General features: G+C 39.2%; 1 protein-coding gene across 4 annotated transcripts in view; it reads right to left on the bottom strand.

The window, feature by feature from the left end:
* Window positions 1-14,758, bottom strand: part of ANTXR2 (ANTXR cell adhesion molecule 2) — a 163,502-nt gene extending 148,744 nt beyond the window's left edge. For 2 of the 4 annotated variants that reach the window (XM_023222473.2, XM_023222472.2), the window contains exons 1-3: window positions 14,637-14,758; window positions 12,810-12,881; window positions 10,662-10,733 (exon numbers count right to left, since the gene is read on the bottom strand). In XM_023222473.2, the coding sequence (XP_023078241.1) occupies window positions 10,662-10,726 (65 nt within the window). In that variant the 5' untranslated portion in view covers window positions 10,727-10,733; window positions 12,810-12,881; window positions 14,637-14,758. Of the gene's footprint in view, window positions 1-10,661; window positions 10,734-12,809; window positions 12,882-13,636; window positions 14,561-14,636 lie in introns of those variants that run through there. The other 2 variants (XM_023222470.2, XM_023222471.3) reach the window with 2 other exon arrangements.
* Window positions 14,759-17,269: the final 2,511 nt, after the last annotated feature.

The following is a 17,269-nucleotide window of genomic DNA, read 5'->3' as shown; positions in this document are numbered from 1 at the left end:
TCAGACCCTCGAAGAATCCCAAGCAACTGGAAATAAATATTAAGTTTTTCAACTGGTAAACAGTTAAAGGGCAAGAAGCAAAATAATGTGGTAGGTTCAAAACAGAAATCATTCATCCTCACTGTAATGTCAAAAAAAAAAAAAAAAAGCCTCTAAATGAAAGCAAGGGAGAAAATGACTAAAATGTTAAGAAGAAGAAGAAGAAGAAAGGTTATGTTATAAAGATAAGTTCAACTCCTCGAATACAACATCTTAGAAGATCAGCTTCACTGAGTTTGGCTTTAAAGTTACATCTTCAACTACACGGAAAAGCAATATTGAAACTACTTTGTATTTGTTGTGAAGCAGTTGTCAAGGATGTTGCTGTCATGACACGCATCATTCCCTATAACGTCTCAAAGCAGAAATTTCTTTGTCACCCCTAAGTAGTTGCTATGTACTTCCTCTTTTCTGCACTTGACAACCATGCAAACTTATTTCTTGTACTGACTACTGGGGAAGCCCACAGTAAATTTTTTACTCATTCACACAATTCTGTTAAGTTCCTGTGGTTATCATAGTGTTTCATCCCCTTTTCCAAAATCTTAGCACTCTTCTTTTTATATTTTATTAATTTTCTGCAACACTATTAATTTCTATGCAGCCTCAAATACTTTTTTGAAAGAGAAAGGAATTGAACAAACAAAATGTTATATTAAAGCCCTGGGTTTTTTTTAATTGAGAATCGGGGCACCAAATTCCCTTATCAACTGGAGGGGAAAAGAGGAAGAGAAAGAGGAGACACACAAACACCATATATATATGGTGTTTTCCTTGCTTTCATTTAGAGGCTTTATATATATTGGGGACAGGGTTTCACTCTGTCACCCAGGCTGGAGTGCACTGACACAGTCATAGCTCACTGCAACTTCAAACCCCGGGACTCAAGCAACCCTCCCACCTCAGTCTCCCAAAGAGCAGAGACTACAGGCATATACCATCACACCAGGCTACTTTTAAATTTTCTGTAGAGATGCGGTCTCACTATATTGCTTAGGCTGGTCTTGAACTCCTGGTCTCAGGCAATCCTTTCATCTTGACCTTCCAAAGTGCTGGAATTACACACTTCAGCCACGATGTCCAGCCTTGGCTAATTTTTTAATGTATGAAATTTTCACTTTCAGCTCTGTTTGTATCTCCCTGATTTCTTTGCTGAGAAGAGCAGGGAAGGGAAGGAGAGGGGAAGAGAGAAGTGAGGAAGGGAAGGGAAAATAGCCACCACAACTGCCATGCACTATACTATATCAGTGACTTTTCTCTGAAACACTTTGGATGTGGAAGGTATGCATGGCATTATAACTAAAATACAGATAGGCTGAAATCATGGTGTCATAAAATAGTTTGCAGAGAATCCTGAATTGACCAACTAACAATGAAGCCATAATTTTATTTTCAGTATCTCCTAGTTTTTCTTTCTACGATGTGTCTGTACAGTACTTGAACTTTCCAATGCACATCATCTTAACTTTCCAGATTTCAAAGCTCTTTCAGGATTTCAGTCAATGAGTCTATACTCATCTGTTGAGCATCTGTTATATGTGAACACTGTGTTTCTACACAGTGATGTGAGAATTCCTCGCACTCAGTCCAGGAGTCACTCACATAAAGCTCTATAGATGCACTGTGGTTCTCCACCCTGGCTGCACCCTGGAATCATTTGAGGGGATTTTCGAAAACTCTTCTGGACTCTATTTGAAGAGATTCTACTTCACAGGTTTGTGATGGGTCAGGGTTATCACTGGCCTTTGAAAACTCCCCAGAGTATTCTAATGTGCTGCCAGGATTAAGAACCTCGGATCTAACCTAATTTTAAAACTTTCTTGTGTTATGGGAATGCATTTTGCATTACCTATTTTGCCAGTCATTGCTTCTGTGTAAGAGTTTTGGGTAAATAGGATAATCTCTTAAACCATGAATAGTTTCTGGGATGGTATGGATGAAGATGCACATGAGCTTATAGACAGAATAGAGATTAGTTCCAAGCTCAACCTTGTTTCTTCATTTATAAAATAGGAATATAAGTATCTCCCCCATGGGGCCACTGTAAGGATTCATTACAGTATATTGTTATAAATGTCCTATTTGGTTATTAGTTATGGTTGTTAATCTCTCACTGTGCCTAATTTATAACTTAAGCTTTATCATAGGTATGTATAGAAAAAAACACCACATATATAGGGTTTGGCACGACCTGTTGTTTCAGGCATCAACTGGGGTTCTTGGAACAGATGTCCTTCAGATAAGGGGAGTCTAGTGTACCCCAAAATTAGTGGTATCAGCAAAATTGATTGTTTCTCATGGCACTGTGCATTGAATGAGCAGTTCTCAGGCTTCACATGCCGCCAGTTGAGCCACTGGAATGGCTAGAAGCGGAATGTCTTCGCATGGTTAGCAAGTTGGTGCCAGTGCTGATACTGGCTATTGCCTAGGAGCTCAGCTAGGACTATTGACCAGAGTCTTGATTCTCCTCCACATGGCTTCTCCACATGGCTAGGTTGGGCTTCTCCCTAGCATGGTGGTTTCAGAGTAGTCAAAGTTTTCACATGGTAGATGGTTTCCAAGAACACGATAGAGGAAACTACCATGCCTTAATAAATCTTAAGCCTGGAACTGAAACTGGCAGTTTCATGTTCATGTCTGCGCATTCTACTGATTGAAGTAAATAAATCACAGGCCTAGCCCCAGATTGTAAAAAGTAAAAAGTGTGTATGTATGTGTGTGTGTGCACGCATGCGTGTGTGTGTGTGTATTCTATGCTTTATTGGAAGCCACCAAAGAAATAATCTACCACTAAAACAAAAAGACTCACACACTCATGTTGTCAAATGCCAATTTATATAATTGCAGGAATGCCATAGGTATTTATATCCTAAGTAAATTCTTTTCTTTACTCTCAATAGATTATTAGCCAGAGACTTAATGTGCTTGAAATAAACAGTAATTCCAAAACAAAATGTAGTAATACGTAAGGATTTTATGATAATTAGCCAGTTACAATAACATCCAATTGAAATGTTTCTTGTAGGGTAAAATTTAATAGATTGAGTAGAATATGAAACAAAAATGTTCTCAAGATGTTATTTATGACGACACAGAATTACTAATCATTTATAATTCACTTAGAATTCACTTACAATTGTAATTTACCTGAGATATTGCATATGAAGAATTTAGTAAAATATTTAATATATAGTACCTGCTCAATAAACTTTGATACTTCTATTGTCTCCTTCCATTGATAAACCACAAAATTAACCCAAGTGAGAAAAATAGAGAAAAACTGTATTAAGAGAAATATGTTCATTCACATATATCTGCTCTATTTAACTGTGTTACTATATACTACTGCACTACATACTGCTTACCGGATGAAACTCTAACAAGTAATTTGTTCTCACTGAGTTCCTCAACTTAAAAATTGTTTAAAGGTTTCAAAGAGTGAAAGATTTTCCTAAAGATACACATTACTAATACATTCTATAATCCTGGGAACTAACGGGGTTTTAGCCATACCTTACCACAGTTTATGTCAAAATATGCTTTTGTTTATTTAACATGTCATTCTAATGCCAACATATGCCAAGGTTTCTGTGGTCCAGAGTCCAGACCAGCGAATCCAAGGTAGCAGTCATAGATCCAGAAATATCTGCTTACAAAATACCCTGTAGAATCTGAATTTTGTCAGAAGTGTTCTCCAATTTGGCCTGCACCTACCAAAGTGTGGTACTCAGTTCACACCTGAAGTTCAGGCCTGCTGCATTTTGCATATTTTTACTCCATTTTCCCACTCACTGCCTCACTAAATCATGAAAAATCGACCCCTGCATTTTACCACTTCCATATGCCAGGTCTGTCTCCGAGGCATGAGTAACAGTGTACTTAATTTTCTAGAACATACTCATAAAACAATGTGGGACTTCAGTGAAAGTGACCGCTAACATGTCCATCACTGGAATCTGAGTTGCTCCCCTGCCTGGACCCCTCAGGGTTAGCACAAGGCGTGGCCAAAACAGACTTTTCAAAACAGGAGTAAATACTTCCCTAATGGAATTTTTTTTTTTTTAGCTAGCCCAACTATTGTCTCATCTTTTCACCCCCTCACTAGTTTTTAGGAATAGAATAAATTTAGAGAATGACGATGTTTTTGAGTTGTGACAAATTCTGACAAATGTGAAACCTGGAGAAGGGGAACCTAGAGAGTGTTAGTACAGTGTGGTGGTGAAGTGCTCATGCTCAGAACAGGCCTGGTTGTGAACCCTGGCTCTAGCTGCTTAGCAGTGTCACTTTGAGCATAGTCCTTTGATTTCTTTAAACATCTATTCGAATTCTGGCACATCATGATGAAAATAAGGATGGTGTCCACTGATAACTACCAAACCCCATGTTAGCCTTGGCCTCCTTCCTATCCAATCATCAAAACAACAAGAAAAGGAAAATGAAAAACTATAAATGAGAAAAAATTAAAAGGTAGTTGCAGATAGGTGATAGAAGCAAAGAAATAAAAGTGAATTGATAAAGTTATAAATACCCATTGTGTTCTTCTTATGTGTCAGAACCATAGTTAGTCCTTCTCATGCATTATACACGTTTCCTTATCTCAAGATTGCTGTATGCTAGGAATAATTCACTCTTATTAACTGGCCCAGGAACTGGGCAGCAAGAGGTTAAGTAATTTGTCAGAAGTCACATAGCTAGTATGTAGCTCCTATGCCTGTTCCGCCCAAGGTCCAACCCCAGTCTTTTCATTAACAAAAAACCTCAGGACTCTCCATAGTAATGGTTGAATATGCTCTATTCCTGAATGCTTCTTGTTTCCAACTTGTGAATTCCATTTTGATTCCAAGATAGTAACATTAATTTCAGCATTCTTTTTTTATAAATAATACATTCTTGTTGAAATAAAATCAAACCACATATATATATAAATTAAAATTGTGAAGGATTTTCCCACCTTCAATATCATACCTAAGACAGTGTCATTGTTAACAATTTGCTGTATGTTCTCTAGACTTCTTTTCATGCATTTTCAATCACATACACCCCCCCAACATATGAACGGTTAAGGATTTTGTTTTCCTTTTATTTTATAAAAATAAAATCATACTGAGTGTCTGCAACTTGCTTTTACACTTAATATATCTCCTATAGATTTTCTTGAAAATATGTATTGATTTCTTAATAACTGCATAGTATTCCATCCTATGTATATGTTCTAATTTATAGTATCATCAATTGATAAGCATTTAGATTGAATACAGTTTTTCACTATTATGTACAATGCTGCAGTATCCAATTTTGTATGTAGCCCTACCTTTCCATGCTAATGCTAGTATTTCAGTAGGACCTAGTCCCAAAAAGTAGACTTACTGATAGGAACCTTCTAGACTTTTATAGAAACTACCAAGTTTCCTCTAAAAAGAATGTAGCAATTAATAAGTTACTTACTATATATAAAGAACAATTTTTCCACAAGTAAAATTTTAATTCAGCTTTTAAGAAATTAGAAAAAAATTTTCTAATTAAGAAATTAGAGACAATCAGGAAAAAAATTCAAATAATAGAAATGTGTATATTGTTCAAAATTAATTAAGTGACTTTTCTATAATTTCCTACAAGTTTGCCTATGGAAGATTTTTTTTCCCCCAGTAATTCATTATTGTGCTCAGGTCAAACAAGTACAAGACATTTTCAATTTCGGGGCAAGTATAATGAAAGGGAGTTGTAAATATTTATAACTGATTTGTAAGAGTAGGAATAAGAAAAATAGCAAATATAAGTTTATTTATTATGTGGTATAATCACAAAAAAGACAACCTATGATGGCAGCCAATAACTAAGGTTCTGAAGTCGTATCAGCTCAATCACTCATTCAACAAATATTTATTGAGCATCTCCTGAGCATCAGGCTCTGTTCTAGGTCTTGGGATACATGAGGGAACAAGACAAATGAGGACTCCTGCTTTCATGTTTACATTAGAGTCATTAAGATAAAAATAAATTAACTAACAAGACAACTTGAAAATGTGATAACCAAAGATAGTATTGTAAGAGATTACTGGGGAGGAGAGGTGGGGTTCCTTTAGACCTGGTGGCCAGGCAAGGCTTCTCAGAAAAGGTGACATGTGAGATGAAACCTAAATGATGAGAATGAGCCGGCTGGGGGCAGATCTACAGCAGAGGAAGGTCCTAATGAGGAAACAAGCTCGGTCTGTTCAGGGAATGGAAAGAAGACCACTTGAGCTAGACTGTGCCACACGATGTTGCAGGAGAGGACTGGCTGGGGCACTAGGATGGGGTGTTTAGGCCTTTGGGAAACACTGGCTTTCCAGTCTAAGTGATTAGATTGTTTTAAGCATGAGAGTGGAATATCTGCTTTAACTTTAAAAGATTATTATAGCCAATATACTGCTTGCAACTTGTTAACTGTGTGTGCTTGGACAAGCCACTTTTTCATTGTCAGTTTTGATTTCTTCATTTGTGAAGTTGAGGTAATAACAGTATCTATTACATGAAGTTCATATAAGGATTAAGTGAAGCAATGCATGGAAAGTATTTAGCACACTGCCTGGTGCATAATAATTGTTCAATAAATGTTTTCAACTAAATCTCTGTTACAGTATTAGCATAATATAGAACTGAGTTTAATTCACTATCCCCAGTTATGCAAAATAATAACTAAAAATACTTTTTTATTACTCTTGATTCCAAATTCTCTACTATTGAAAGGCTGGGTATTTTCATACTGAATCAACACTTGGCATTTTTCTCTTACCTAACCCTATAATACATCCCTGGGCTATTTATGTGTATGTGTATCCCTCTACTCACACTCACACTAGATTACTTATCTTTGTGGTACCCCGGGTTCCACAGTACTCAATGCATTGAATATAAGATAAGCAAGTCTTTAGGTAGGTAGGTGGGTAGGTGGATGAATGGCCTAACAGACATGTGGAGGGTAAAAATAATGAAAGCAAGAGAAAAGAAGGGAGTGTTTCAAATTAAAGTATTGAAAAGAATAAGGTTTTTAAGTTATGAGTACATAAAATGCATAACATCATTTCTTGGCATGTTTATTACTTTATTCATACATTTACATAGTACCGGATACCATGCTGAAAGCGTAACAGAAGACAACAGCCCTGTGGTATGTATTTACTACCTTCTAATCTTGCTTCATCTCTACTGAGAATCTTTAGCAACACTCTGAGAAACATGAAAGAGCTACTTATTTATCAAGATTGTGAAGAATTATGAGTGCTAGAAACAAAATTGTGAAACCTGCAGTGCTTAACCTTTGGTTTTCTTTGCTTAACCTTTGCTTTCCTCACACACTCTGATCTATTTGTGAGGGTAATACATGACATCAAGATATTAATAGTTTGTATGCAGAATTCCAATTTCTAGGCTTTGAAACAAAGATTCACAATAGTTGTGGATACATCTGTTTACTGATCTGCATATAACCTGCAAATTGTTTCTTCACACTTAAAAGTGTGTAATGGAAGAAAAGTGACTCTATATCCAAATATAGAGGACCACAGAATCTTGAGAAGTTACTGATTTAATTAAATAAAATTAGTAAAACAGCAACATAGAAGAAGAAAATAATGTCCTTTATTGGAGGTTGTTCTATGCTATACAAAGTAACTTTATATGCATTATCTTATTTTGATCTTCACAATAACTCTAAGAAAACATGGCAGATTTTATGTCCTGCACTTCATGGACATAAAAACTGATACACTGGTATACAATTTGCCCCAAGTTTACAAATCAGTCAGTGGCAAAACTGGAACTCTAGCCTAGGCATTCTCAGTGTTATTTTCTGCCACCCCAAACTAATTAAAAATGCCACAAATAGTGAAAATTATTAAAACTTAAAGTTTTTATATTTAGGAAGAGACAGAGGAACCAACCATGTATAAAACAATTTGCAAGTAGTGTTATTAAAATTCCTCTTGGAATATTATAAATCCTTTTAAGCTGGGCAATATTTTCTTTATGTAAGCATGATTCTTCTCTGATCATTAAAATACTGTATACTGCCTAGCTCCAGATGATAATAATAGTGATAAAGCCTTTATCTCTTGAAAACTTATATATGAGACTCTGTTCTAAATACTTCACATTCATCCACTTTCATACATGTAACAATTTTATGGGGTAGGTATTACTAGCATCATCATCATCATTGCCGTCATTACATAGATGGAAAAAGAAGAGGCATACAGAGGTTAAGCAACTTGTCCTTAACCATTTGGCTAGTAAATTGGAAAGCCAGGATTTACACGCAGGTAGATTCGGTCTAGTGACTCTTAGCTGCAACATTGTGCTGCCTCTTGAAAGAAAGGCCTCTTCTGTAACCTATTTCAGTGTCTCCCCTGTTAGATTCAACCATTGATGGAAGAAGAATCACTAATGCAGGTTAAAGATTTAAACCCCTTCCATGCATGTCTAAGCAACACCAATCTGGTCACCCAGTGACCTACACTTCATCTTCAAAGTGCTGAGGAACTGTATGCAATGTGTCTAGCAAAGAACCTGGCACAATGTTTGCAGCTATCAATGACTGAGAGTTTCTACAAGTCTGGCATGGTGCGAAGTGTTTTTCTATATATAGGAATGCCATAAATGTTAAAATGGTTCTTTTTTTTTTTTTTTTTTTCTTTGGATAGGCTGGATCCAAAGCTGTTTCTTTGGAAATTAAGCTAGGCAATGGAGAAAATTTATTTTCCTAAAGGCAAGAACTGTTAAATCACTGGGTGTAGAAAGCTGCCATACATGGGTTGTGGACTATCATGGCTCAGGCTCCTGATGAGATTCACATCCACGCAAGAAAGTAAGGAGGGCCATTATCGTCAGCAAACTAACACAGGAACAGAAAACCAAACACAGCATGTTCTTGTAAGTGGGAGCTGAACAAAGAGAACACATGAACACAGGGAGGGGAGCAATGCACACTGGGGCCTGTGGGGGCTGCAGGGGAGAAACAGCATCAGGATAAATAGCTAATGCATGTGATGGGTTGATAGATGCAGCAAACCAGCATGGCACACATTTACCTATGTAACAAACCTGCATGCCCTGCACATTTTTCCCAGAACTTAAAATTAAAATAAAATAAAAATAAAAAAAGAAAGAAAGAAAGGAGAAGTATCAATGGGAAGACAAGATCCTAGGCTGCACTCAGCATCTGCAGAGAGATTTCCTCTCTAGGAAAAGGAAAACTAAAAGCACAAAGATTAAAATCTTATATGGATAATTTTCTAAATCAATTAAGTGAATTATAAACAAGTTCTCTCCCCCAGTTTCTTTAGATATCATAGTATCTTTCTTGACCTTTTCAAGGGAAAATTTAATTTACAAAAAAACTGTTTTTACAGTTAACTTTTCAGAAATTCACATATCATGCAAAACAAAGTATACCAGCTTCCTTGCTAAAACTACAGTTCGGAGAAATTTTATTTCAAAATAACAGGAAACCACTCATTCATTCATTCAACAAGAATTTATTGGCCAAAAACTAGCTTACATACTCTGTGTCAAATAAAGTAGACATAAAAATGAAGAATGAAAGCTCCCTCCCACTACGGATCCCATTCTTTAAAATATGTCAGTGAGGTGGGGTGTGGTGGCTCACACCTATAATCCCAGCACTTTGGGAGATCAAGGCAGGCAGATCTCTTGAGGTCGGGAGTCCAAGATCAGCCTGGTCAATATGGTAAAACCCGTCTCTACTAAAAAAATATAAAAATTGGCCAGGAGTGATGGCATGTGTCTATAATCCCGGCTACTCGGGAGGCTGAAGGATAAGAATTGCTTGAACCCGGCAGGTGGGGGCTGCCGTGAGCCAAGATAGCACCACTGCACTCCAGCCTGGGCAACAGAATGAGACTCTGTCTCAAACAATAAAAAGAACATAAAATATGTCAATGACTATTTCTAACTTGTCATTGACACTGTTTGAATGACATAGAAATGGTCTTATGAAACACTGTGACATTGGTTTGGAAAAAGACACCTTTTAAAAAGCACTAAGGAGATTACATAGATAGATAGATAGATGATAGGTAGATAGATAGATAGATAGATAGATAGATAGATAGATAGATAGATAGATAATAGAGTTATATTGATATACATATTGATATATCCTAAGTTCCTTTATGAAGGTGAACATATTCAGCATCAGTGGACCTCAGAAAAAGACCAGACATCCAGGATGTCTGCTGAATCTAGGAAATTATCCAAAAGGATCCATATCTTTATCCCCCTCAATGTTCTTCAAATTCCTGGTTGATTAATATATCTAAACAAGAAAAATGCAGAACTAATTACAGTAACAGAGAGGCCGGGGAAGGTAGGAAGTAGTGAATATACAACTAAGACTGGGATCTAGATTTCACTGCACATTCCACAGCCACTATAAATGATATTGATTTTCAGATTAACTGCTTTTTTATATTACTCATACCTCCTTTCCCTTCTATTAGAGAACTGAATTGTCTGTGCATCTGCTCGATTCCACTGAGAGGCCTGAATCACCACTTGGAAGTATCAATCACGCCTTTAAAATTCATCTCTACTAAAAGCCTGCAGTGAAACGATAATGCACTAACCTGTCTCCAGTTAATGGCAAAATAATAGTTGCTTGAGAAGAAAACACAATGAAAGATAATCTCATTTCAGGGCTGCAAAATAAGAAAAGAGGCAGTTAAAACATTTTTTAAAAGAAATATTGATACAATACAGATGTATAGTTATGGAGTTTTATTTAAAATTGGTCTCACTGAATGGTCCAGTCTTCTTTTAAATGGCATTCCCTAAGTAAATAGACGAACTCTGCTTAACATTGTTGCATAAGTCATGTTGGATTTAGTCAGTGCTTCCCAGCACTCACATACTCCTCCATGACCCATAAGGACTTGCATTTAGAAAGAGACTAACTGGAAAGATCAATTCTATGCTGATGTAAAATTCTTTCATAGAAAATTCCTCTTCCCTTGGTGTTCTACAACATTTCCTTTAAGGAGGCCAGGCCCTTCAAAGTGATTATGGTTATCAATACTTAGGGCTGGAGAGTACCCAGTTTGACTTAATGACCGTAACTGTGATATGAGTCTATACAAAAGTCATCCTGAAGTAAGACTACTTAAAGAGTCATGGAGAATGTGAAAGAAACTGATAAATCACTTTCTGCTTAGGCACTTTTTATTTTCTAAGTCTCAAGCATCCTATTTTCCACTGGCAACAAGTGCCCCAGTTAGCTATTTCTTTCAAGTTTTAGGCATTTCTCTCACAGAATGGTTCTTGCTTCTCAGATACTCTCTGCAACTATTACTGAAGTCCAAAACTGAAGATATGAAACCAGAATCTATAATCTGAAAACCAGAATGCTCTCAAAGGTTTCTACATGTTATAAAAGTCAGTCTCTTCATTAGTCACCCCTTATTCACTTCCTACAATGTATTGTTAGTAACTGAGCAACTAGGCTTGAGCCAGACAACTGTGTATTATAGAATTCCAACTTAAAAACCAGATCAATGAGTAAGATAAGAGCTTGCTTCTTTAAAATGTTGTAGTGATGTGATTCATTGCTTTTGATCAAAATCTACATGACACCCTTTGCACATTGAAGGATTAAATTAGAAAATTTATAAACAACTGTTTGTTCTGCCTTTGACATTTAAGGATATAGGATCTTGTTTGTTTTTCTTTCCTAGACAGTTTTACCTCAGACCCTGTCCAGAAATGAGTGTTAAACTTGGCTTCTTAAGCAAGGGACTGATGATTGAACATGGACAGGCATACATTTTTATAGGGATAACTTTACTGCTGCCAATAACTGAAAGCAAGGATTGCCTAGGCCTCTACAGATTGTTTGAAGTTACTTGCAACATGACTTTCAAAATGTTTTGATCATCCAAGCCTGTTTTACAGAAAACATTTGGGCTAACAAGACTGAAAGAAGCAATATTTAATGATACAGTTCCTATTCATGTCCTTTCCATTATCTTGATAAACTTGTGTTTGCTCATTGCATTTTTTCTTTAAAAAAAAAAAAAAAAAGAAGGAAAATAAAGCCTCAAAAGCCTAGTGTCCTGAGGTTATTTTTAAATCAGAGATGCCACTAATTCCTAGTTACCTCTAAATAAGAGAGTAAGCTGGATTTCATACCAGTAATGCTTTTTATAGGAGAGGAAACCAGTCTTTCCTGGTGATGCTTATTGCATATATAGAACAGTTAAATTTTAAACCAACCACACACCCACACATTGTGTAAACACAAGTCGTTGCTTTAAACACACACACAAGTGCCTTTTCTGGTAGTGGGTTATTAACACATGTTCATTTGAAGTTTTCCAACACTTTTTGTTTGTTTTAATGAGGACCTCTATAATGCTAAGAAATGTGTGGAAAGGAAAATATATTATGGATACTATTCACATAAAATTTATTTTTTAATGTGATAAATTATGAGAAAGCATAACTGAAATTCAAAACAGATGAAAATTCGGAAAGAAAAAGACATTTGGAATAGTATTTGAAGATGCTTCCTCGGAGTCTGAGCCAAGTTCTGGGATCCAGATGAAATAATCCCTCAAGGACTGAAGGGCTGTCCTAATAACACCAAGCAATAACGACCTTGAGGCACTTAAAAGTAACATTTCAGGAAAAGTTTTTCCCATAAAAAGGTTTCAGAAAAGGGAAATTCTACACTTTGCTCTACTTCTCCACTGCCTAGAAAAGTAAAATAAGAAAGATACCTCACAAATCTCTCCGCAAGTTGCTGGACGAAATTGTAAATTTCAATCCAGTTATTTGCCACACTCCCAGACCTGAAAGATGAAATTGGACTGATCAGAGATACAAAACACGGAACTGAAAAGAAAACATGTTGAAACGGTTCCTTCTTCAGTGTCACGAACATGGGGGCACCTGGCCTCTTTGTCAAGCTAAGTAAGGGTATCTGTAGCTGAAACTTTGATGCTACCCAGAGTTAAAGAAGTCAGCCCCAGAGCGAGACTCCATCTGAAAAAAAAAAAAAAAAAAGAAGAAGAAGAAGAAGTCAGCTCATTTTCTGGGGGCAATACCTGCTGCTAATTGTTTATAGTGGAACCCAGCTCTTCAGAGTAAACACAGAAACCTTACTTCGCAGGAAATGCAAACCACATTGGGCATGTTAACCCTAGGCTTTTCCTGGCTCCAGTGAAAGCGCTATGATTAGGATAAAACCAGGCAAACTTTAGCCTGCATACGAGCGGGGGTCGAGGAGGTGGGTAAGGACCGATGGAGCTGGCCCGCAACAGGACACATTCCCATTTCCCAAGAGGCCCAAAGACTGGCCAACAGTGAATACCCTAACTCCCCAAAAAGCCAAGTAGCCCGCGGGTCCAATCACTACACCCCACCCCGCTGATCTCCGCCTACACAGATCCGTAGCGCTTGCCCTTTGGAAGAAGACAGCAACAGGGCACCCCTCCGCGGGTTTCCAACCCCACTCCCTGGGGCGCGCACACGCCTCTCAGCCTCAGCCCCAGCTGGTCCAGTGCAGCCCTCACCAGGAGACCCTGGACGTCCCTCGCACACTCACTTGTCCAGGACGAAGTAGAGATCAAAGGCTCTTCTGCAGGAGGGCTGCTCCTGGGCGCGCAGCAGCCCCCCGGGACCGCTGAGCGCCAACAGCCACAGCCCGGGGAACAGCCAGCTCCCGAGGCTGCGGGCCCGGGACCCCTCCGCCACCATCCTGCGGCCGGGAGCCTGAGACTCCCTCCCGCTCGCACTCTCCTCGGCTCGGGAGGGTAGCAAAGGTGCCGGGAGTCACCCGGGACGCACTCTGGGGTGGGGGGCGGCGAGCAGCTGAGGCGCCGGCGCCTGCGGCAACGGGACCCACCAGCTGACTGAGGGAGGGAGAGAGGGAGGTCCTGAGAGGACAAAGGCAGTCTCCGCCACCGCCGCAGCTGCCGCCGGAACTCTTGACGAATCCCAGTGGAAGCGCGATCCAGTCCTCCCCCTCCCGATTCCGGAGAGTTCCTGCAGACAATGCGGGCCCACGGCGACAGCTCGCGAGATGAGTTCCTCTCCGGCCTCGGGCCGAGCCTCCAGCGCCCGCCTCGGACCCGGACCTGGAGCTCACCCCGCCCGGAGGGCTGAAGTCCCCCCGATGCCGTGCGCTTCGGGACAAGGGGTCCCTGGGACGCGGCAACGGCAGAACAAACTGGGAGTGGAGATCTTCTCCTCCCGCTCCCTTCCTCCGGCAACCCCAACTCCCTCCGCACTCCGAAAGTTTCCTCCCGGTGCTGGACTCTGGCACTGCGCTGACGGGCCGTCCCCTTTAGGGGAGGAGGCTAGCTGGCCCTGGGACTCCCGGCTGGAGACAAGCCACGCCGAGGCCAGGAGCGCGCTCGGGCCGGGTCTAGGCTGCGTGTGTCAGTGTGCGCCCGGGGACGAGGGCGGGGCCCCAGCTGAAGCCTCTGAGCTACACACGCACACTTGTGGGTTTCTGCCGAGTTGAAGATGACTAACGCTTGCCAGATTTGGGAAAAGGAAGAAAGAGTTTAGAAAAACAAAAGTTCTGTAGAAACTAGACATACCCATATATCCTGCAGGCCTGGCCTATTTTAGCAGCTGTGCTAAAACAGCCCCTTTGCGTGGTTTACAAATCCAAGACTAAGGATTCCATGGGAGGTGACGGCCTCCTCACTCCTCACTCCACCCCACCCCCTACTACCACAAACACTCTTTATGAACTTCCTCTTTTTTTTTTCTAAAGAAACCTGCTTAGTTTTTGTGTTTTTTTTTTTTTTGTTTTTGTTTTTTTTTCCTAAAAAAAAGCCAAGCCAAAGAAAGGCCAGAGTGGGGAGTGGGAGGGTATAGCAAGCCTCTTTGGGAGTGGAAAGTTGTACCTCAAAATATTTCAGCCCACTATCATTCCCTGCAAGCTCCAGTTTTGGAGAATTTCAGCTTTGGGCAAGCTAGGTCTCCTTTGCAAAACTTGTGCAAGCACTCAAGTTTGTGCACAAATCCTCTGTCTACTAGTTCTGCTCTCCCTCCCCTCCTCTGTCTTCCCCTCACCTCCGTGACTTCCGCCCTCCCTTAGTCAGAACTGGCTTTTAGAACCTACTAACTTTTCATTTTTAACAAAATCAATGCTTTATGTAGTACTTACATATACATCTCTTCTGTTTGTTGCCGTATGTATTTAACTTTTCATTTATTGTATTTGATATACAACCAGCTATGTCAGCTCTTTGAAGATAAAAATCAATTACCTTAACAAAGATTCACTGAGTGCCTATTATTTGCTAGACACTATTCCAGAAGTGGAGGTTAGTGCACAGAACAAGATAACAAGCCCTTGCCTTCATGAAGCTGACAGTCTGGCTGAAGAGTGAAAACAGACAATAAGAAATAAATACATAAGCAAGGAAAACATGTCCATATTAGAAAGGTGGCTTGCAGAAACTTAAAATATTTTGATGATAAAGAATGACTGACTTGGTGACTAATAAAAAAGACCCAGTCATTCCAAGAGCTCTAAGAGGAAACATTTGAAGTTACTGCAAAGGTCCATAGGCATTAGCTTAGCATATTCAAAAAAGAAAGAAAAAACAGTGTGGCTGGAGCTTTGAAGGCAAGATGATGTAAGAGAAATAGGCAAGGGCCAGATTATGTGATGCTTTGTTTACTGAGATAAGGAATTCAGATATTTTATATTGAGTGTGATAGGAGACAAACAATCCTAAGGTTCATAAATTTGGAAAGGAGAACTTCATTTCTTATAAAGGGTTACAGCTGCAGGCTGGACATCTTGACAGGCTGGGAAGTGTAGCCTCTGGCAGAGATAAAAAGCAGGCACTCTGAGGGAGGTAAGGGTAGAATAGGAATTTATGCTGAATGAGTTGGCCAAATATACATATTCAACAGGTTATAGGAGGAACTATGAATATTCCTGAAGCAAGGGGTACATGAGCTATGCATATTTCTGAAGCAGGTGGGTTAAGTTTCCACCTCAAAGTGAACATGGGACATATGCAACATGCGTGTTTAGTAAGCAAACATGCATGTTGCATATGTCCCATGTTCACTTTGAGGTGGAGACTTAACAATTAAATGTATTATATTTAGGCCCTGTATGTCAAAAGGTGAAACAGAAGACATGAAGGCGCTCAGTGCCACAGCCTCTGTAAACCGGCCAGAACCAGTCTGTGGTCAGTGGTCTCTTATCAGGAGGAAGTTATTAAAATCAGTCTCTTGTCCAGCCAAAGCTGTAGTTATGGCTCGTCGAACAGGGGTAGGTGTGGAGGATTATTTAATTAGTGTCTTGCAGCCAGTAAGATGCAATTGTTTCAGTATTGGTTATCTTGAGGCCAGTGTTTGTTTAGATGCTAGAGAAAAAGAAAACCCTTGTGGCAGTTAGAATATAGGTTAGTTTTTTAAGTGTAGTGGTAGTTTGCCTGGAATGGTCTTAGGTCTTCTTTATAATTTGATGTCTTATGGACACAGAGTACATTCTGTCAGTCTTATCATCTCTATTTTAACAAAGGCAAAATGAAATGGTACCTTGGACCATCATCACTATAGCAGCTAACCTGAGAGTTACGAATTGATGAAAACCTCAATATATACAGGCAGACCTCCATTTTGAAAATATGCTCATTACAAATGTCAAAGATTGAATGGAGGGTGGCTAACATCCCTTCTCACTCTTTGCCGACTGGTCACTTAGGGATGGAAATTCCACCACTATCAACTGCATCAATCTGCCACTGTTTACCTGATGGAGTGAGGAAGATACTGAGGGGTAAGGGGTTAACTAGATGGAAGATAACTTTCACTTTTGTAAGAAGGAAACATATACTCTTTATAATTTTCAAACAATTAAGCCCTAGAAGAAAGTCCTTAATTAGTCCTGAGACTAATTAAGAAAGTCCTAAGAAAGTCTTAAAGCACCTTAATTCTGTCCTCCTTGGTTTCATCTTTTCTTGAGGTTCTAACATTCTGATTACTTCTGCAGCCCTCCAGTCTCCAAGTATGTGTTGCCACCTCTCATTTCACATTTGGGTCCAACCCAAATGCATAAATCTCCTTGACCTCCCGTAACAGAACTGAAACAGGCTGACATTTTCAGGAAATTCCTATCAACAGCTTATTCAAGTTTGAAGGATTTTTATTCACTGCTGGTTGAAATTGGTTTCCATTTTCAACTTTAATCTTAAGACAGAAT

This window comes from Piliocolobus tephrosceles, chromosome 3, assembly GCF_002776525.5.
Source record: "Piliocolobus tephrosceles isolate RC106 chromosome 3, ASM277652v3, whole genome shotgun sequence".
Classification (NCBI taxonomy): domain Eukaryota; kingdom Metazoa; phylum Chordata; class Mammalia; order Primates; family Cercopithecidae; genus Piliocolobus; species Piliocolobus tephrosceles.
Note: the sequence above shows the minus strand (reverse complement) of the source record. Positions and strands in the feature narration are given on the sequence as shown.